The 21,991-nt window shown below is 45.5% G+C and overlaps 1 protein-coding gene across 2 annotated transcripts in view; it reads left to right on the forward strand.

Annotated features, from left to right (window-relative positions):
- Positions 1 to 21,991, forward strand: part of fn1a (fibronectin 1a) — a 43,205-nt gene that overhangs the window by 9,968 nt on the left and 11,246 nt on the right. For both annotated transcript variants that reach the window (XM_079463557.1, XM_079463558.1), the window contains exons 17-36: positions 620 to 709; positions 802 to 1,002; positions 2,154 to 2,432; positions 3,191 to 3,454; positions 3,732 to 3,826; positions 4,166 to 4,334; positions 4,440 to 4,526; positions 5,093 to 5,284; positions 7,903 to 7,997; positions 8,334 to 8,502; positions 8,608 to 8,694; positions 9,264 to 9,455; positions 10,017 to 10,111; positions 10,448 to 10,616; positions 10,722 to 10,808; positions 11,310 to 11,501; positions 19,904 to 19,998; positions 20,334 to 20,502; positions 20,608 to 20,694; positions 21,261 to 21,452. In XM_079463557.1, the coding sequence (XP_079319683.1) occupies positions 620 to 709; positions 802 to 1,002; positions 2,154 to 2,432; positions 3,191 to 3,454; positions 3,732 to 3,826; positions 4,166 to 4,334; positions 4,440 to 4,526; positions 5,093 to 5,284; positions 7,903 to 7,997; positions 8,334 to 8,502; positions 8,608 to 8,694; positions 9,264 to 9,455; positions 10,017 to 10,111; positions 10,448 to 10,616; positions 10,722 to 10,808; positions 11,310 to 11,501; positions 19,904 to 19,998; positions 20,334 to 20,502; positions 20,608 to 20,694; positions 21,261 to 21,452 (3,006 nt within the window). The remainder of the gene's footprint in view (positions 1 to 619; positions 710 to 801; positions 1,003 to 2,153; positions 2,433 to 3,190; positions 3,455 to 3,731; positions 3,827 to 4,165; positions 4,335 to 4,439; positions 4,527 to 5,092; positions 5,285 to 7,902; positions 7,998 to 8,333; positions 8,503 to 8,607; positions 8,695 to 9,263; positions 9,456 to 10,016; positions 10,112 to 10,447; positions 10,617 to 10,721; positions 10,809 to 11,309; positions 11,502 to 19,903; positions 19,999 to 20,333; positions 20,503 to 20,607; positions 20,695 to 21,260; positions 21,453 to 21,991) is intronic.

The following is a 21,991-nucleotide window of genomic DNA, read 5'->3' on the forward strand; positions in this document are numbered from 1 at the left end:
CTTACCTTTTCCTACATTTTCTTTCTCTTACATCTTGTATAAAGTGAGCCGTTTTAAAATAGTTTTTGGAACGAGGGAAAAAGTCAGGGGCTTGTTTTCTATTTATGCTTGTCTCTATAGAATTGAATATGCTAAAATTGGCTTAAAAAGACTTGTAAAAGTCTAGTAATTGGAAAGAAAATGGGAATTTGTTGATGAGAAGCCTGATACAAAAGATCATACCATCTTCTTTCAGTTATAACATTTTCTTTATGGCTATTATTGATGTTTTATTTTTTGTTTTTGTGCTTAGCAATACTAGGGCTGAATTAATGCAGAAAAAATTAAAACTACACCTAAAAGAAAAAAGACAAATATACACAATAAAAGTATTTAAAACACCATCAGGAGTAAAATACAAAACGACTACCGTAAGATTTACACTCACAGTTATAAAAGACAACATAAAACATAATTTGCAATGTGATGCATTGTATGCATTAAAAATGGGGCGGGACTTGATTACATTCTTTGAAATGTGATTGGAGCTATAATTGGTCAATAATATACTACTATATGCTACTGTCAAAACCCATCAGCATTTGACATTTTCTTGTTTTATGGTTGATTTGTTTGACAGCTCCTGATGCTCCTTCTGGCCATGATGTAGAGAATGTGGAGGAGTCCTCCATTGTTATCAGCTGGTCCAAACCTCTGGCTCCCATCACGGGTAATAATGAAAGGCCTTCATTAAAACAAAACATTACGTCAACTATAAACAAAAAAGAAAGACGCTGACAAGTACTGTAAATTGTTCTTCAGGCTACCGTGTGGTGTACACACCATCAGAAGAAGGCAGTTCGGGCAGCACTGAGTTGAACCTGCCTAACACTGCTACCTCGGTGACCCTGAGTGACCTTCGACCTGGTCTGCTCTACAACATCAGTATATTCTCTGTGGAAGAGAATTTAGAGAGCGAGCCTGTTTTTGTGCAGGTCACCACTTCTGGGGAACCCCTGTCAGGTAAACACTATATGTGTGAATCTCACAGTAACATGTCGCATCTCACAACAAAATCTTTGGGAAATTAAATAAGAAATTCGAGCAATTCCATGCAAAAAAGTGTTCTTCATTACTGTTTTATGATCTACGAAGAGAATCTCTTCTCCATTTTATTGCTTCTGGTTTGTAGGATTTCTGTGAATTATAATGCACAAAGTATGTCATCTCTCAAAGCGTGCATCCCTTTTTGCCACATCCATAATGCACGTTTATTCCCCTTTTTTATCTTGTGTATACAGACTGATATTTTTCCCTATTTCTTTAGATTTTGGAGTGCAAACTGCCCCAAATATGTTTTTAGACAGAATTTGTAATTCATCATCAACATGCAATTTACTTTTTTGGTGTGTTATTGTGTCTCCACCAATGTGTCTGGACCCATCTGAAAATACTAATCTGAACAAACAGCCTCAGTTCAGATATAAACATCACGATGTCATCAGATCATAAATGTCTTTTATTGTTGTCTTTTGAGTAGATTTAAGTGTTTTGTCTGGCAGTCTAAAGACAAGATCACATTTAAGTCAAGTCAGTTAGAAGCAGTCCAAACGCATCCTTATAGGGTAAAATGTGGAGATTTAGATTTTATGGGGACTAGCTGTGAGAGAACCTCAGACGTCTGACTGTTTCATACTAATCTAGCGAATCATCAAACGTTACAACTTTACAAAACCGTCTGGACCCAGTGAGATGATGTTTATCTGTTATTTGCTCACATTGATTTTTATGATATGCATATGTGTTGCTTTGTGTCAAAGGTGGAAATGCTACAAAACGGTTAAGGCTCTACTATGACATGTTTTATATGTGAGGAAGTTTTTGGTTTCTGTTGAAACATTATGGCTGGGTTTAAACAAACAATCTGTCTGAAAGCATGTTATTCTTTGCCCTGTCTGGCCTGCCGGTCTGCTGGTGGAGTGTCTGGAGTCTTTCGCTCAGATGAGCAATTTTTACATGGTGATAAAACTGTGCTATGATAAGCCCTTCAAAGAATGGCTCAGAAACTGGTTTTATGACTCAGAAGGGGTTAGGAGGTTATTATGTAATAACCTTTTTTAAACATTAAATAAGTGTAAACTTATTTCTTGCAACTATTGGTGCCTTACCCACAGAGGAAGTGCCATCTCCTACTGATCTGCAGTTCTTCAAGGTGTCTGAATCCAAGATCACCATCACTTGGTCCAGTCCATCCACAGAAGTGTCTGGGTACCGTGTATCCGTGGCTAAAGTGGGTTCAGACGGTCTGATCGAGAAAGAGATGCCACTGCCAAAAACACCAAACGCTTACTATGAGGTCACACACCTTCAGCCTGGAACTCTTTACCGTTTCTTCATCTTTGCTCTCAAGTCAGGGGAGGAGAGTGAACCACTAGTTGGGGAGCAGGTTACAAGTGAGTGGAGAAAAGATTACATTTATACCTGTCGTCTTACAAAAACATACATTTTCTAAAACAATATTTTACATTTGACATATTTTAAATGTAAAAGACATAACAAAAAATAGAAGAAAATGTAGTTTTCATAACATTTTCCCCCTTAGTAGTTAAGAAAACAAGTCCTTTTATCTTACATATTGTTATTTCTTGTTTAAAGGACAGAAATAATTATATTATTAAAATCTTTATATTATAATATTTTTTAAATAATATATCATATATTATTGTGTAATTGTAGCAAGGTTTAATAAAAAGAAGTAAGGAGGCTGGAACCGGCGAACGTTCAACCAAACTTTTAATAAAATAAACAAACAACTAAACAAAAGTGCCAGCAGCTCACATCAACAAAGATAAAACGCAACGCACAGTCCAGGCTTGGTCCTCTCTGGTCTTACAATCCTGTCACTCGTCCTTTTATGCTCCCGGAGCTCCTCCGTGAGACATGTGCAACACGCAGCTTACACTCATTATCACTCGCGTCCGTTCCCTCACGGCTCTCGTCCCGCCTTGCTCGTTACAGTAATATTTATATAAACATATTTACATAACTTTTTTGTTCTTTATCATTTACTTCTCAGGTAAGATAATGCTATTGTATTGAAAAATGTTATTATGCATTTTTGCGATGTTAAGTCAGAAAGAGCAGTTGCCTAATAATGAATAGTTAAGGACATTTTAAACGTATAGGATTTTTAAAATCTTTCTCCTAACAGAGCCTGATTCACCCTCCAGTATCCACTTCACTCACATCACAGAAGACAGCGCTGTGATCATATGGTCCGCTCCCAGGGCTCAAATCACAGGTTACCGCCTTTTCCTCACTTTTGAGGGCTCGAACCCCAAACAGCTGCGTATTCCCGCCCGCCTGTCACAGTACACCCTTCTCAACCTGCAGCCGGATACTGAATACACCGCCACCCTGCACGCCGAGAAGAACAACGTGCTCAGCGAGGGTTCGTCTGCCACCTTCACCACAAGTGAGTTTCAGTGCTGTGTCTGTATTGGGCTTCTGGCACTTCTCTTCTCCAGATGTGCCCAAAATAACTGACCTTAACTTTATCAACGTCTCTGACTCCACTTCATCAGTGAAACATAAATGTCTATAATGTTTAGTTTGCGCTTGAATGTAAGAAACCTGAATATATGATTAGTAGCATACATGTTGTAGTTAAGACACAGTTCTTTGTCCTGAGAGCAGATAATGATTCAAATCAATGAAGTATTAAAGCAATTGATGTTTTTTCTGCCTTTCAGTTCAACCAATGGGAAGTGCTCCTGTCTTCAGGACTGATGTCACAGACACTGCCATCATCATCACCTGGACCCCTGCGCCTAGAATTGCTTACAAGGTAATGAGGTCTTCATTTTTGGCTTTATTGGGTGATATACGACACATGTGAAGGAAAGAAACAGTTCAAGTCTCATCTTACAATATGATTTTTCACATTCAACACAGTTTTCCCTTGATCACTATATAGACTCTTAGTCTCTTTTTTATTTAAAGTCAACTCTATATGCCTTTGATATTTCTATTCTTGTAATATACAGTGTCTTTTTATACGAGAAAAGAACAAAATCACCTTAATTTCCAATAATATATTTGAAATCAGAAAACAAATCACACCAAAAAGGAAGCAGTTCCTCTTTTACGGCAACTGGCACTTAACAGTACTTATTCTGTTCTGTAGTTGAGCGTGAGGCCCAGTCAAGGTGGAGAAGCTCCCCAAGACGTGACCTCCGAGTCTGGTAGCATCTTCTTCTCAGGCCTGACCCCTGGAGTTGAGTACACTTACAGCGTGCAGCCAGTCATCAACGGCCGTCATCACGGCAGCCCCATCACTCGACGTGTGGTCACCGGTAAGTGTGAATAACACCTGTTCAACTTCTATTGAGTCAAACGTTGAATTAATATCTGAGAATGTGAGAGAGAAGTTTCAGCTGTCTCATGATGTCTATCTGTAGCTCTTTCTCCACCCACTGACCTGAACCTGGAGTCCAACCCAAACACAGGAGAGCTGATCGTTCAATGGAACGATGCCAAAACTCCAGGTCAGCACCATACTTTCACTGACGACAAGTACTTGAAAGACACGCTGATATTGTTCCTGAATCTAAAACATGCTTGCTTATTGATAAAGTGATAATGCATTTGATGTCATCTTTTATTTAATGAAACTAAATCTAGTTTCTTTGAAGGGATACTCCAACCAAAAGTGACAATTCTGTCATAAATTAGTCCCCCCAAGGTGTTTCAAACCTGTATAAATGTCTTTGTTCTGTTGAACACAAAGAAAGATATTTGGAAGAACGTTAGCAAATGACATTTCTAAGATATCGACTAAGTCAAAGGTGGCCTAGAACTGGTTTAATTCCCTAAATTCATATGCAATATACAAGGTTTCAAAAAGACAGCAGCGATATGTCGACAATATAAAATGATTTTGGGCTGATTCAAGCAATGAACCTCAGCATTCTATTGTGAAAATGACATCATTTCTATTCATTTTGATTGACTGTTTAAATTAGAAGGTGGGACTAACATTCCTATGCCTGCTATACAACATTATGATTTCTTTAAGTCACATATTGACTAATGTACTGCTTGCTCTTATCAGACATCACAGGCTACAGAGTGACTTCCACCCCCACCAACGGGCAGGAGGGGAACTCACTGGAGGAGTTTGTAAAGGCAGGACAGACCTCGTGCACTTTGGATAACCTGAGTCCAGGCGTGGAGTACAATGTCAGCGTGTTTACTGTGAAGGACGACATGGAGAGCGTTCCTGTCTCCACCACTGTGACTGCAGGTAGGTGTAAAACCTCTTTATACATTAAATGAGTCAAAGTATCCATTATCACAGACGAAATGTTGCAGTTTGGGGGGAATATTTTTTAAATGATCACTTTCATATTATTTCTGTTCTTATTCATAAAATGCATGAACTATAAAAACATGTGTGTGGTAATCATTTCAATAATTGATTTACACTTAGTAATTTACATTTAGTAATTTAGATTTAGTCATTTACATTTAGTCATTTAGATTTAGTCATTTACATTTAGTCATTTACATTTAGTCATTTACGTTTAGTCATTTGGCAGACGCTTTTATCCAGAGCGACTTACAGATGAGGAAACATTGGAAGCAATTATAACAACATAGGGAACAAAATACATAAGTGCATCAAAACTAGTCCATTAAAGCCTGGCACAATATACAAAGCTATGAATAGTGAGGTTAGTATTTTTTTAACGTTTTTTTTGTTGAATAAGAAGAAAGAAAGGGAAAAGAATTGGGTTAAATCAATCAGTGAGTGTCGACGCAAGAGATGCGTTTTTTAAAGATGGCAACAGAGTCTGCTGATCTTGTAGCAGCAGTAGATCATTCCACCAATGTGGAAAAGATCCAGAGAAGGTACGGGAGAGTGACTATTTTCCTTTTTGGGATGGTACCACTAGTCGTTGTTCCTTTGCAGACCCCAGGGATCTGGCAGGAACATAGGTCTGCATTAGCGACTGAAGATACGATGGTGTTGACCCTGTGGTGGTCTTGTAGGCCAGGAGCACAGCTTTGAACTTTTTGCGGTCAGCAACAGGGAGCCAGTGTAACCTGATGAAGAGCCGAGCTACATGCGCTCTCTTCGTTCATTGAAGAGCACTCTTGCCGCCGCATTCTGGATCATCTGGAGAGGTTTGATTGTGCAAGCAGGAAGTCGAGCCAGAAGCGCATTGCCAGAGATGGCAAAAGTACACACATCCCTTACTTAAGTAGAAGTACAGATACTCATGTTTAAAAATACTCCGGTAAAAGTTGAAGTACTGACTTAATTTTTTACTCAAGTAAAAGTAAAAAAGTATGTGCTCTAAAATATACTTAAGTAAAAAGTAGCCATTACTACTACCTGCTTTAGCCTGTATCCATGAACAACTGCTATAGAGAACACAGGCAGACAAAAGTGAGTTACATTGTTAATTATACTGAAATGCAAGTGTGAACAATGAACAACATCTAACTAGCACGCTAGCAAAATATGAATTCATGATAACATTACAGACTTAGCAAACATAGAAAATAGACTATAATTACGGAAAACATTGACTTTGCTTATGACAAGAATTTTTAACACCGACAATTTCAAACATCTCCCGAATATATGGCCATGGGTGATTAGGAATGACTCACCTAAAAACCGATAAACCAACAGGCTTCTTGTTTAAAAACAGCGTTTATGACAAAAAATAATACAGATTAAAGTAACAAGTCTGGTTTGAAAATGTAAGAAGTAGAAAGTACAGATATTTGGTTAAAAGTGTAAGAAGTGAAAGTAAAAAGTTGTCGGAAAAATAAGTAGTGAAGTAAAGTACAGATACCAAAAGAATCTACTTAAGTACAGTAACGAAGTATTTGTACTTCGTTACTTACCATCTCTGCGCATTGCTATAATCCAGTTTGGACAAGAGCCTGGACTAGGACTTGCGTAGAGTGCTCTGATAGGAAAGGTCTAATTTTCCTAATGTTATAGAGGATGAATCTACAGGACCGGGTGGTGCTGGCAACATAACTTGTGAGGTTAAGCCGATGATCGATTACCACCCCCAGGTTTCTGGCTGTGCTGCACGGTGTAATAGCTGATGAGCCTAGTTGAATGGCACGGTTGTGGTGAATCTTTGGGTTGGCTGGGATCACAAGCAGTTCCGTTTTTGCAAAGTTCAGCTGCAGGTGATGATCCTTCATCCAAAGCGAGATGTCACTCAGGCATGCCGCAATGCGAGCAGAGACCATCGGATCGTCCGGTTGAAATGACAGGTAGAGTTGTGTGTCATCCGCATAGCATTGATAGGAGAAGCCATGCTTCTGAATGACCGAATCGAGGGATGTCATGTAAATGGAGAAGAGTAGCGGTCCAAGCACTGAGCCCTGTGGCACCCCCGTGTTGAGCTGTTGGGACGTGGAGACCTCATCTCTCCAAGATACCCCGAATGACCTAACCGAGAGGTAGGACTCGAACCATTGCAATGCCATTCCAGAGACACCCATAGCACTGAGAGAAGACAGGAGGATGTGATTATTCACAGTGTCAAAAGCAGCAGACAGATCCAGTAGGATGAGCACAGATGACATGGATGATGCTTTTGCCAGTCTCAGGGCTTTGATGACTGAGAGCAGTGCAGTCTCTGTGGAATGACCGCTCTTGAAACCAGACTGATTGCTGTCCAGGAGGTTGTTTTGCATGAGAAGGGAGGAGAACTTCATCAGTGAAACATAAATGTCTATAATGTTTAGTTTGCGCTTGAATGTAAGAAACCAGAATATATGATTAGTAGCATACATGTTGTAGTTAAGACACAGTTCTTTATCCTGAGAGCAGATAATGATTCAAATCAATGAAGTACTAAAGCAATTGATGTTTTTTCTGCCTTTCAGTTCAACCAATGGGAAGTGCTCCTGTCTTCAGGACTGATGTCACAGACACTGCCATCATCATCACCTGGACCCCTGCGCCTAGAATTGCTTACAAGGTATTGAGGTCTTCCTTTTTGGCTTTATTGGATGATATACGACACATGTGAAGGAAAGAAACAGTTCAAGTCTCATCTTACAATATGGTTTTTCACATTCAACACAGTTTTCCCTTGATCACTATATAGACTCTTAGTCTCTTTTTTATTTAAAGTCAACTCTATATGCCTTTGATATTTCTATTCTCGTAATATACAGTGTCTTGAACGAGAAAAGAACAAAATCACATTAATTTCCAATAATATATTTTAAATCAGAAAACAAATCACACCAAAAAGGAAGCAGTTCCTCTTTTATGGCAACTGGCACTTAACAGTACTTATTCTGTTCTGTAGTTGAGCGTGAGGCCCAGTCAAGGTGGAGAAGCTCCCCAAGACGTGACCTCCGAGTCTGGTAGCATCTTCTTCTCAGGCCTGACCCCTGGAGTTGAGTACACTTACAGCGTGCAGCCAGTCATCAACGGCCGTCATCACGGCAGCCCCATCACTCGACGTGTGGTCACCCGTAAGTGTGAATAACACCTGTTCAACTTCTATTGAGTCAAACGTTGAATTAATATCTGAGAATGTGAGAGAGAAGTTTCAGCTGTCTCATGATGTCTATCTGTAGCTCTTTCTCCACCCACTGACCTGAACCTGGAGTCCAACCCAAACACAGGAGAGCTGATCGTTCAATGGAACGATGCCAAAACTCCAGGTCAGCACCGTACTTTCACTGACGACAAGTACTTGAAAGACACGCTGATATTGTTCCTGAATCTAAAACATGCTTGCTTATTGATAAAGTGATAATGCATTTGATGTCATCTTTTATTTAATGAAACTAAATCTAGTTTCTTTAAAGAGATACTCAACCCAAAAATGACAATTCTTTTATGAATTAGTCCCCCCAAGGTGTTTCAAATCTGTATAAATGTCTTTGTTCTGTTGAACACAAAGAAAGATATTTGGAAGAACGTTAGCAAATGACATTTCTAAGATATCGACTAAGTCAAAGTTGCCCTAGAACTGGTTTGATTCCCTAAATTCATATGCAATATACAAGGTTTCAAAAAGAAGGGCAGCGATATGTCGACAATATAAAATGATTTTTGGTTGATTAAAATACAATGCACCTGAACATTCTATTGTGAAAATGACATCATTTCTATTAATTTTGATTGACTGTTTAAATTAGAAGGTGGGACTTCCATTCCTATGCCTGCTATATAACATTATGATTTCTTTAGGTCACATATTGACTAATGTACTGCTTGCTCTTATCAGACATCACAGGCTACAGAGTGACTTCCACCCCCACCAACGGGCAGGAGGGGAACTCACTGGAGGAGTTTGTAAAGGCAGGACAGACCTCGTGCACTTTGGATAACCTGAGTCCAGGCGTGGAGTACAATGTCAGCGTGTTTACTGTGAAGGACGACATGGAGAGCGTTCCTGTCTCCACCACTGTGACTGCAGGTAGGTGTAAAACCTCTTTATACATTAAATGAGTCAAAGTATCCATTATCACAGACGAAATGTTGCAGTTTGGGGGGAATATTTTTTAAATGATCACTTTCATATTATTTCTGTTCTTATTCATAAAGTGCATGAACTATAAAAACATGTGTGTGGTAACCGTTTCAATATTTGATTTAATCCATATGTGTCTTCCCATATACTGTATATGTTCATCTGAGTAATAAAATAAATATATATTTTACATTGATTTAATGTCCATTTGGGTTAGACATTAGATGACTAACCCATCGCCTATGTGTCTGTTTTGGGCTTCTGGCACTTTTCGTCTCCAGATGTGCCCAAAATAACTGACCTTAACTTTATCAACGTCACTGACTCCACTTCATCAGTGAAACATAAATGTCTATAATGTTTAGTTTGCGCTTGAATTTAAGAAACCTGAATATATGATTAGTAGCATGCATGTTGTAGTTAAGACACAGTTCTTTGTCCTGAGAGCAGATAATGATTCAAATCAATGAAGTATTAAAGCAATTGATGTTTTTTTCTGCCTTTCAGTTCAACCAATGGGAAGTGTTCCTGTCTTCAGGACGGATGTCACAGACACCGCCATCATCATCACCTGGACCCCTGCGCCTAGAATTGCTTACAAGGTAATGAGGTCTTCATTTTTGGCTTTATTGGATGATATACGACACATGTGAAGGAAAGAAACAGCTCAAGTCTCATCTTACAATATGATTTTTCACATTCAACACAGTTTTCCCTTGATCACTATGTAGACTCTTAGTCTCTTTTTTATTTAAAGTCAACTCTATATGCCTTTGATATTTCTATTCTTGTAATATACAGTGTCTTGAACGAGAAAAGAACAAAATCACATTAATTTCCAATAATATCTTTTAAATCAGGAAACAAATCACACCAAAAATGAAGCAGTTCCTCTTTTATGGCAACTGGCACTCAACCGTACTTATTCTGTTCTGTAGTTGAGCGTGAGGCCCAGTCAAGGTGGAGAAGCCCCCCAAGACGTGACCTCCGAGTCTGGTAGTATCTTCTTCTCAGGCCTGACCCCTGGAGTTGAGTACACTTACAGCGTGCAGCCAGTCATCAACGGCCGTCATCACGGCAGCCCCATCACTCGACGTGTGGTCACCCGTGAGTGTGAATAACACCTGTTCAACTTCTATGGAGTCAAACGTTGAATTAATATCTGAGAATGTGAGAGAGAAGTTTCAGCTGTCTCATGATGTCTATCTGTAGCCCTTTCTCCACCCACTGACCTGAACCTGGAGTCCAACCCAAACACAGGAGAGCTGATCGTTCAATGGAACGATGCCAAAACTCCAGGTCAGCACCGTACTTTCACTGACGACAAGTACTTGAAAGACACGCTGATATTGTTCTAAAACATGCTTGCTTATTGATAAAGTGATAATGCATTTGATGTCATCTTTTATTTAATGAAACTAAATCTAGTTTCTTTGAAGGGATACTCCAACCAAAAATGACAATTCTGTCATAAATTAGTCCCCCCAAGGTGTTTCAAACCTGTATAAATGTCTTTGTTCTGTTGAACACAAAGAAAGATATTTGGAAGAACGTTAGCAAATGACATTTCTAAGATATCGACTAAGTCAAAGGTGCCCTAGAACTGGTTTGATTCCCTAAATTCATATGCAATATACAAGGTTTCAAAAAGACAGCAGCGATATGTCAACAATATAAAATGATTTTTGGCTGATTCAAGCAATGAACCTGAGCATTCTATTGTGAAAATGACATCATGCTATACAACATTATGATTTCTTTAGGTCACATATTGACTAATGTACTGCTTGCTCTTATCAGACATCACTGGCTACAGAGTGACTTCCAACCCCACCAACGGGCAGGAGGGGAACTCACTGGAGGAGTTTGTAAAGGCAGGACAGACCTCGTGCACTTTGGATAACCTGAGTCCAGGCGTGGAGTACAATGTCAGCGTGTTTACTGTGAAGGACGACATGGAGAGCGTTCCTGTCTCCACCACTGTGACTGCAGGTAGGTGTAAAACCTCTTTATACATTAAATGAGTCAAAGTATCCATTATCACAGACGAAATGTTACAGTTTGGGGGGAAATATTTTTTTAAATGATCACTTTCATATTATTTCTGTTCTTATTCATAAAGTGCATGAACTATAAAAAACGTCCCGGTTACGTATGTAACCTCTGTTCCCTGATGGAGGGAACAAGACGTTGTGTCGAAGCCGACAGATGGGGTTCGCCCTTGAGAACCAATCGTCTCTGACTATTTTGAAAAGGCCAATGAAATTGGCGAATGAAATTTGCATGCCGGGCTCCGCCCCCGGATATCCGGGTATAAAAGGGGAGCCGGCGTGCTCATTCATTCACCTTTTGTGCTGAGGAGCCTGAGAGCATCTCGTGACTGCTGCAGCGGACGGCTATTGTCGTGGCAAGAAGGACACAACGTCTTGTTCCCTCCATCAGGGAACAGAGGTTACATACGTAACCGGGACGTTCCCTTTCTGTCGGTCTCTCGACGTTGTGTCGAAGCCGACAGATGGGGTTCCTATGGAAAACGCCACGGCACTAGCCGCGTCACAATCTCTAGCGAAGCGACGTTGACCGGCCTGGGCGAGCCACACGTGAGCGCTATCGCGAAATTTGTAACCTTCCAGTGGGCAGGCAGGGGCTCCCAGAGCTTTTGGCAAAGATGAGTAGCCCCTGCCCTCTGCCAACTCAGACGGCCCCATTGGCGAGGGCCATCCAGTCGTAGGGCTACTGGGTAAGCGCTGTTCCTTCAATGAGGACGTGCGCTACGGAGACCACTTCCCACCCTAGGGGGGAATACAGTGGAGACACCAACATGGTCTCACCAAATAGGGGAGAACTCATGGGAGGTATGTGCGGAATGCCGCAAGGTGGATGTCCACCTGGGGAGGTCATGGGTTGCCACGCGGGGAACCATCTCATGACGACATCTCAGACGGAACCACCCTAGTGGGGGGTTACTACGTGTGGGGCACTAGGTCCGGTTAGAGCTATATGTAATAACTCAGCTTGATACCCGGCCATAGGCGGCAGGGCTGCTCCGCCGAGCCCGCCGCCCTGAGTGCTATTGATGGATGGACGGACTGCCTATTCTTCACCCTTGGGGAAAGAAGGGAGGCAGCCCATAGCGCACTGGTCCACCTCAGAAGGGGAATGGCGCTATGCGCAGGCGTACGCCCCACGACTGCTGGTCTCACCTGCTGGCAAGACTCGAGCTGCCGACTCCCCACGGAGGTTGTAAGCCTCTGCGAGGTATAGCGTAGCCCAACCCGCAGCTCTACAGATGTCTGCCAGAGAGGCGCACTAAGCCGATGCCCACGAGGAGGTCACACCCCGAGCGGAGTGTACCGTCACTCAAATGGGCACGGGCTAGGATCGGCACGCCGTAGTGACGGCGTGTGCGACCCAGCGCTACAACTCTCCTCGGATACAGCACTCCCGTTGCTGACCTCCATAACAGACAAGAGCTGCTCAGGGCCTTGAAGCCCTCTGTGTGGTTCAAGTAGAGGCGCAATGCGCTTACTGGACACCCCACGTACAGGTTGGGTCTTTCTCCCGGTGTGGGAGCGCCTGCAAGTTCACCACCTAGTTCCCAAAAGGGGGGCGGCGGAACTTTGGGCACGTAAGTTGGCCGGGGTCTCAGGATCACGTGAGAGTCACCGGGCCTGAATTTTGGCAGTCGGTGGACACGGAATGCTTGCAGGTGCCTCACCCTCTGGATGGACTCGAGCCCCAGCAGGAGAGCCAACCCCCCTCGCAGAACGAGGAAGGGGCTCTCGGCAGGGCCCGAAAAAAGGGGACCCACAGGTCCACCTTAAGGTCCCAAGAGGGTACGGGGCGCGGACGAGGCGTTAGCCCCTCGCGCCCTAGAGGAACCTAATAATCAGGTCATGCCGCCCCAGAGGCTCACCAGCAACTGGTACGTGATAGCCGCGACAGCGGGTACCCACGTTCCAATGTGGAAGGGGAGATTACTCCCCAGCCTCTCCTGCAATAGGACAGCACGTTCCTGAGCGAGCAATTCCGCGGGTCTTCTCCTCGAGAAGAGCACCAGGACGAGAAGGGGCGCCACTTAAAGGCATCCAGCCTTGTGGGCATGGCCCTTGCCTGAGTGACAGTCTCCACCACTGAGGGGGGTAGGTCATCCAGGAACTCCTCGTCCCATCCAGGAGCCAGACCCAGAGGTCCGGCTCGAACGCCACAACGTGTCCATCCCCTGCGAGTAGGCCCTTCGTCAGGGGATTTGGCCAGGGGGAGTTGTCGTCAGGAGTATCAGCTCCGAGGACCAAGTGTAGTTGGGCCCGTAAGGCGCAACTAGCAGCACTTGATACTCCCTTCCCAGACCTTGCACAGGACCTGCGCAATGAAGCTCACTGGGGGGAAGCGTAGTTCCGCTTGTCCCGCGGCCAGCTGCGCGCTAGGGCCTCCGTGTCGAGGGGGGAGCCTCGACCAGGGAGTGCCCAGCGGCACTGGGGGGTGTTCAGGGAGGCAACAGGTCCACCTGTGCCCGCCCAAACCACACCCAAGCCGGCCGCAGTGGTGGAGTCGTCACTTCGCACGAGGTGTCAACTGATGAGAGAGCGCTTGGCTGTCTGGTTCAGGACACCCGGTGGTTATGTGACCTGCAGGGGCTTTGCCACCTGCTGTCTCCACTGGAGGCTGCGCGCTAGGGCCTCCGTGTCGAGGGGGTCCTCGTCCAAGGAATGCCCAGCGGTACTGGGTGGTGTTCAGGGAGGCGACAGGTCCCCCTGTGCCCGCCCAAACCACACCCAGGCCAGCCCGCAGGGGTGGAGTCATCACTTCCCACGGGGTGTCAACTGACGAGAGAGCGCTTGGCTGTCTGGTTCAGGACACCCGGTGGCGTGTGACCTGCAGGGGCCTTGCCACCTGCTGTCTCCACCAGGGGTGGAGTCGTCACTTCCCACGAGGCGTCAACTGACGAGAGAGCGCTTGGCTGTCTGGTTCAGGACATCCGGTGGTCATGTGACCTGCAGGGGCTTTGCCACCTGCTGTCTCCACTGGAGGCTGCGCGCTAGGGCCTCCGTGTCGAGGGGGTCCTCGTCCAAGGAATGCCCAGCGGTACTGGGTGGTGTTCAGGGAGGCGACAGGTCCCCCTGTGCCCGCCCAAACCACACCCAGGCCAGCCCGCAGGGGTGGAGTCATCACTTCCCACGGGGTGTCAACTGACGAGAGAGCGCTTGGCTGTCTGGTTCAGGACACCCGGTGGGCATGTGACCTGCAGGGGCTTTGCCACCTGCTGTCTCCACGGGAGGAGGCGTTTTGGGCGAGTTGCGATGACTGCAGCGAGCGAGTGCCACCCTGAGGTTTAGTACGCTACGCCGGTCGTGCTGTCCGGGCCAGTATGCTGGCTCTGCACGAGAGGCCGGAGCCTCATCAGTGCAAGCAGGACAGCTAGCAACTTGAAGGCAGTGATCTGCCAACGCAGGCGGGGGCCCGTCCAGCGACCCGACACTGCGCGCCCATTGCACACCGCACCCGCACCCCGTAGGGAGGCGTCTGTCGTTCCACGACCGGCCTCAAGACCTGCTCAGGGTTAGGATGCGACGGCAGCAGGTGTAATGACGATACGCCTACTGCCGGTGCGCCACGCTCTCCAGGGAACTCATCTCTGTAGTCAGTGCTGTCGCGGTCCCATGTGCGTCAACCCGAGGGGGACAGGCCACCCCCGAGGACACCATGCCCAGGAGCCTCTGAAACTGATTTCAGGGGACCGCTGGCTGCTGCCTGAAAGTTCAAGCAGCTCAGCACTGACTGTGCGTGCTCGTGAGCGAGCACGCCGTCATGGAGACAGTGTTGAGTTCTCTACCAGGAAAAGGGGGAGCTCCGCGCCAGGGAGAGCTGCTCTCTTTTTCCCGGCTGACCCATTTACTGACATGCCAGCCCCTCGACAGTGCCGAGGGAACTGTACATGAGAGTATGCGGTCAGTTGTCATGAACCACTCCTGGCGTCTGACAGACACCAGGACGCGCTTCTGCGCCTCCCGAACGGCACCCTTGCAAGGTGCTGCTCAAGGTATGCAGCGACCCCTGGTTTTGGGGATGATGAAGTGCGGCTGTCGAAGCCACTGGACATCTCGGCCGAGGGGACGGTTCGATCGCCTTCGCCAGAGGGGTGGCAGCCCCGGCCTGGAGCACAGGAACATCCCTGCCTCTGCTGAGGTAAGAGGATGCCTGAAGTCCGGCGGAGGTCTGGCGAGCTGGATCGAATGCCGAGACGGACCACACTCCCAGCCACCGTGATGGTTTGAAATGCTAACCAAGCACCCAGAGACCTCACAGGGGGGGCTGCGATCTACTTCATCAACCCGCGGGGGTTGGTTCAATGACTAGCAGTGCTGTTCTCCCCGGGGGGAACGGCTCCGCTAAATCACCTGCCAGGCGATGGCGCAGCTCGACGCACCGTCGAAGCGAGAGTGCTGAGGGCTGCTTTATACTCGTCATTGCGTGCCGCCACGACGCAACGTCGAGTTGCCGAACACCATTTTTCAGAGGGTGAGAGCGGCTGCAAGTGGGACCCAGAGAGAGACCTCTCCTTGTGAGAAGGCGGGCACTAGGCCCCCGAAGGGGCCCAGAAGGTGTTTGGGACGCGGCAGGGACCGCCCCAGTCCGACCATCCAGCAACCCAGGCTGGGTCGGGCCCGATGGTTCAATCTCTCTAGGTGGTCCTTCTCTTGACGTCCTCCTCCGGGGGGCCACCTGCGGGGGCACCAGAACCGGAGTCGACGCTGGAGAAGGCCAGGGCTGCTGGGGGCAGACCACGTGCGAGACCTCGACGGCCGAAAGGCGGCCGGGTCACAGCAGGCCGGTCTGTTTCTACACTGTCAAAAGGCTGCTGGAGCAGTCCTTGACAGCGCCACCAATCAGCCGACCTTGCGAGAGGGGAGTCGGGAAAGTGGCCTTTCTCGACATCGCCCCCCTGCGCAAGATTGGGTCCGAGGCATCTTTCCGGGCCACTGATGTGGACATCGTCCGACCCAGCCTGCGCTGCCACCGCGGTCCCCGGAGGGCCAGTCGGCGGCGGCACTACTTGGGTCGGTCTTACCCCGTGGGGCTCTCTTTAGCGCCCTGGCCTGCAGGAAGGCCATGCGTAAGAGTGGAGGCAGCTTGGTCCACGGCACTGCCAGCCTCAACACCAGAGATGTTGAGACCTTACATGCCCTGGACGGTGAGTCTAGGTCAAGCCCCCCAGGTGGCCGCCGTCTGCGGATACCCGCGACTGCATGCTCCACCCAGGGTGCATTGACATAGTCCCTAGCTGCCTCCCCGCCCCGAGGGAAGAGAGGGCGATAGAGTCAGCTAGACGGAAGCGCGCCGAAAGGGACGCTCCAGGTCTTACTGAACTCCTTATGCAGCTCGGTAAAACTTGGCACTTGAGCCGGGCCCAATGTGCGAGTACCCAGCCGCGAGCACCAGGGCTGCACCGCAACCCGACGCTCACGGCGGTCCGAGCGAGCATGGCTGACATCTTGACGTCTGCTCTCACCTGTGCTCGACCTCCCGAGGGTGGGAGCTTCAGGGAATCGCCAGAGTCTGATGCCAGCAGGTCGCGCTCCGATGTTGCAAGAGACACCTCATCTCCACGGCTCGTGTCCGAGCGCGTGGCTGAGGAATAAGATGGCTTAGGACCATCCTTGGGGACCTGCTAAACAAGCGAGACGGGGCGCGAGCGGTCCGCGAGCCGACCGGCTGACGGATTAACGCTCACGATAATCCCCACATCACCCTCGCTGCTCGCCGCCGCTGACGGCAGGGCCGTAGCCGCTGCGGTCACAGAACGGGAAGCAAACGAGGTGGTGGCTTGCTCTTGACAGAACGTAGCCAACGTGACGCAACGTCTGAATAGCCGTCCGCCCGCAGTGACGCAACGTCTGACTAGCCATCCGCGCGCAGTGACGCAACGTCTGAATAGCCATCCGCGCGCCGTGCGGGCAGGACGAATCCACGAGGCTGCCACAGTGATCGGACCCCCGAACACTTGCGGCAACCACCGTGTCCGTCCCCGTCCTCGATGAGTGTACTGCACCCAAGAGATCAGCGGGCAATGCCACGCTGAGGAAATTGCTCTTTTAGAAAAATACCTCAGGAACTGCCAGGACGCCCAGGGGAATCTCCGCTGCACCGCGTCGTAGAAATCGGCAATTCGAAGAATGTCATCAGATGCGAAGGCTCCGAAGAACAAAAGGTGAATGAATGAGCACGCCGGCTCCCCTTTTATACCCGGATATCCGGGGGCGGAGCCCGGCATGCAAATTTCATTCGCCAATTTCATTGGCCTTTTCAAAATAGTCAGAGACGATTGGTTCTCAAGGGCGAACCCCATCTGTCGGCTTCGACACAACGTCGAGAGACCGACAGAAAGGGAACATGTGTGTTGTAATCATTTCAGTAATTGATTTACATTTAGTCATTTACATTTAGTCATTTACATTTAGTAATTTACATTTAGTCATCTACATTTAGTCATTTACAGTTAGTAATTTACATTTAGTCATTTACATTTAGTCATTTACATTTAGTCATTTACAGTTAGTAATTTACATTTAGTCATTTACATTTAGTCATTTACATTTAGTAATTTACATTTAGTCATCTACATTTAGTCATTTACAGTTAGTAATTTACATTTAGTAATTTACATTTAGTCATCTACATTTAGTCATTTACAGTTAGTAATTTACATTTAGTCATTTACATTTAGTCATTTACATTTAGTCATTTAGCAGACGCTTTTATCCAAAGCGATTTACAGATGAGGAAACATTGGAAGCAATTATAACAACATAGGCAACAAAATACATTAGTGCATCAAAACTAGTCCATTAAAGCCTGGCACAATATACAAAGCTAAGAATAGTGAGGTTAGTATTTTTTTAAGTATTTTATTTTGTTGAATAAGAAGAAGTAAGAAGAAAGAAAGGGAAAAGAATTGGGTTAAATCAATCAGTGACGTGTTGACACAAGAGATGCATTTTCAGGCGTTTTTTAAAGATGGCAACAGAGTCTGCTGATCTTGTAGCAGCAGTAGATCATTCCACCAATGTGGAAAAGATCCAGAGAAGGTACGGGAGAGTGACTATTTTCCTTTTTGGGATGGTACCACTAGTCGTTGTTCCTTTGCAGACCACATGGATCTGGCAGGAACATAGGTCTGCATTAGCGACTGAAGATACGATGGTGTTGACCCTGTGGTGGTCTTGTAGGCCAGTAGCATAGCTTTGAACTTTTTGCAGGCAGCAACAGGGAGCCAGTGTAACCTGATGAAGAGCCGAGCTACATGCGCTCTCTTCGTTCATTGAAGAGCACTCTTGCCGCGCATTCTGGATTATCTGGAGAGGTTTGATTGTGCAAGCAGGAAGTCCAGCCAGAAGTGCATTGCTATAATCCAGTTTGGACAAGACAATAGCCTGGACCAGGAATTGCGTAGAGTGCTCTGATAGGAAAGGTCTAATTTTCCTAATGTTGTAGAGGATGAATCTACAGGACTGGGTGGTGCTAGCAACATGACTTGTGAGGTTAAGCCGATCATCGATTATCACCCCCAGGTTTCTGGCTGTGCTGGACGGTGAAATAGCTGATGAGCCTAGTTGAATGGCACAGTTGTGGTGAATCTTTGGGTTGGCTGGGATCACAAGCAGTTCCGTTTTTGCAAGGTTCAGCTGCAGGTGATGATCCTTCATCCAAAGCGAGATGTCACTCAGGCATGCCGCAATGCGAGCAGAGACCGTCGGATCGTCCGGTTGAAATGACAGGTAGAGTTGTGTGTCATCCGCATAGCATTGATAGGAGAAGCCATGCTTCTGAATGACCGAATCGAGGGATGTCATGTAAATGGAGAAGAGTAGCGGTCCAAGCACTGAGCCCTGTGGCTCCCCGGTGTTGAGCTGTTGGGATGTGGAGACCTCATCTCTCCAGGATACTCTAAATGACCTAACCGAGAGGTAGGACTCGAACCATTGCAACGCCATTCCAGAGACACCCATAGCACTGAGAGAAGACAGGAGGATGTGATGATTCACAGTGTCAAAAGCAGCAGACAGATCCAGTAGGATGAGCACAGATGACATGGATGATGCTTTTGCCAGTCTCAGGGCTTTGATGACTGAGAGCAGTGCAGTCTGTGTGGAATGATCGCTCTTGAAACCAGACTGATTGCTGTCCAGGAGGTTGTTTTGCATGAGAAGGGAGGAGAACTTCATCAGTGAAACATAAATGTCTATAATGTTTAGTTTGCGCTTGAATGTAAGAAACCAGAATATATGATTAGTAGCATACATGTTGTAGTTAAGACACAGTTCTTTATCCTGAGAGCAGAAAATGATTCAAATCAATGAAGTATTAAAGCAATTGATGTTTTTTCTGCCTTTCAGTTCAACCAATGGGAAGTGCTCCTGTCTTCAGGACTGATGTCACAGACACCGCCATCATCATCACCTGGACCCCTGCGCCTAGAATTGCTTACAAGGTATTGAGGTCTTCCTTTTTGGCTTTATTGGATGATATACGACACATGTGAAGGAAAGAAACAGTTCAAGTCTCATCTTACAATTTGATTTTTCACATTCAACACAGTTTTCCCTTGATCACTATATAGACTCTTAGTCTCTTTTTTATTTAAAGTCAACTCTATATGCCTTTGATATTTCTATTCTTGTAATATACAGTGTCTTGAACGAGAAAAAAACAAAATCACATTAATTTCCATAATATATTTTAAATCAGGAAACAAATCACACCAAAAAGGAAGCAGTTCCTCTTTTACGGCAACTGGCACTTAACAGTACTTATTCTGTTCTGTAGTTGAGCGTGAGGCCCAGTCAAGGTGGAGAAGCTCCCCAAGACGTGACCTCCGAGTCTGGTAGTATCTTCTTCTCAGGCCTGACCCCTGGAGTTGAGTACACTTACAGCGTGCAGCCAGTCATCAACGGCCATCATCACGGCAGCCCCATCACTCGACGTGTGGTCACCCGTAAGTGTGAATAACACCTGTTCAACTTCTATTGAGTCAAACGTTGAATTAATATCTGAGAATGTGAGAGAGAAGTTTCAGCTGTCTCATGATGTCTATCTGTAGCTCTTTCTCCACCCACTGACCTGAACCTGGAGTCCAACCCAAACACAGGAGAGCTGATCGTTCAATGGAACGATGCCAAAACTCCAGGTCAGCACCGTACTTTCACTGACGACAAGTACTTGAAAGACACGCTGATATTGTTCCTGAATCTAAAACATGCTTGCTTATTGATAAAGTGATAATGCATTTGATGTCATCTTTTATTTAATGAAACTAAATCTAGTTTCTTTGAAGGGATACTCCAACCAAAAGTGACAATTCTGTCATAAATTAGTCCCCCCAAGGTGTTTCAAACCTGTATAAATGTCTTTGTTCTGTTGAACACAAAGAAAGATATTTGGAACAACGTTAGCAAATGACATTTCTAAGATATCGACTAAGTCAAAGGTGGCCTAGAACTGGTTTGCTTCCTTAAATTCATATGCAATATACAAGGTTTCAAAAAGACAGCAGCGATATGTCGACAATATAAAATGATTTTTGGCTGATTCAAGCAATGAACCTGAGCATTCTATTGTGAAAATGACATCATTTCTATTCATTTTGATTGGCTGTTTAAATTAGAAGGTGGGACTTCCATTCCTATGCCTGCTATATAACATTATGATTTCTTTAGGTCACATATTGACTAATGTACTGCTTGCTCTTATCAGACATCACAGGCTACAGAGTGACTTCCAACCCCACCAACGGGCAGGAGGGGAACTCACTGGAGGAGTTTGTAAAGGCAGGACAGACCTCGTGCACTTTGGATAACCTGAGTCCAGGCGTGGAGTACAATGTCAGCGTGTTTACTGTGAAGGACGACATGGAGAGCGTTCCTGTCTCCACCACTGTGACTGCAGGTAGGTGTAAAACCTCTTTATACATTAAATGAGTCAAAGTATCCATTATCACAGACGAAATGTTACAGTTTGGGGGGAAATATTTTTTTAAATGATCACTTTCATATTATTTCTGTTCTTATTCATAAATTGCATGAACTATAAAAACATGTGTGTGGTAACCGTTTCAATATTTGATTTAATCCATATGTGTCTTCCCATATACTGTATATGTTCATCTGAGTAATGAAATAAATATATTTTTTAAATTTATTTAATGTCCATTTTGGTTAGACATTAGATTAGACTAACCCATCTCCTCTGTGTCTGTATTGGGCTTCTGGCACTTTCCGTCTCCAGATGTGCCCAAAATAACCGACCTTAACTTTATCAACGTTACTGACTCCACTTCATCAGTGAAACATAAATGTCTATAATGTTTAGTTTGCGCTTGAATGTAAGAAACCCGAATATATGATTAGTAGCATACATGTTGTAGTTTAGACACAGTTCTTTGTCCTGAGAGCAGATAATGATTCAAATCAATGAAGTATTAAAGC

The sequence above is a fragment of the Barbatula barbatula genome (genome assembly GCF_947034865.1).
Source record: "Barbatula barbatula genome assembly, chromosome: 9".
NCBI classification, from domain to species: domain Eukaryota; kingdom Metazoa; phylum Chordata; class Actinopteri; order Cypriniformes; family Nemacheilidae; genus Barbatula; species Barbatula barbatula.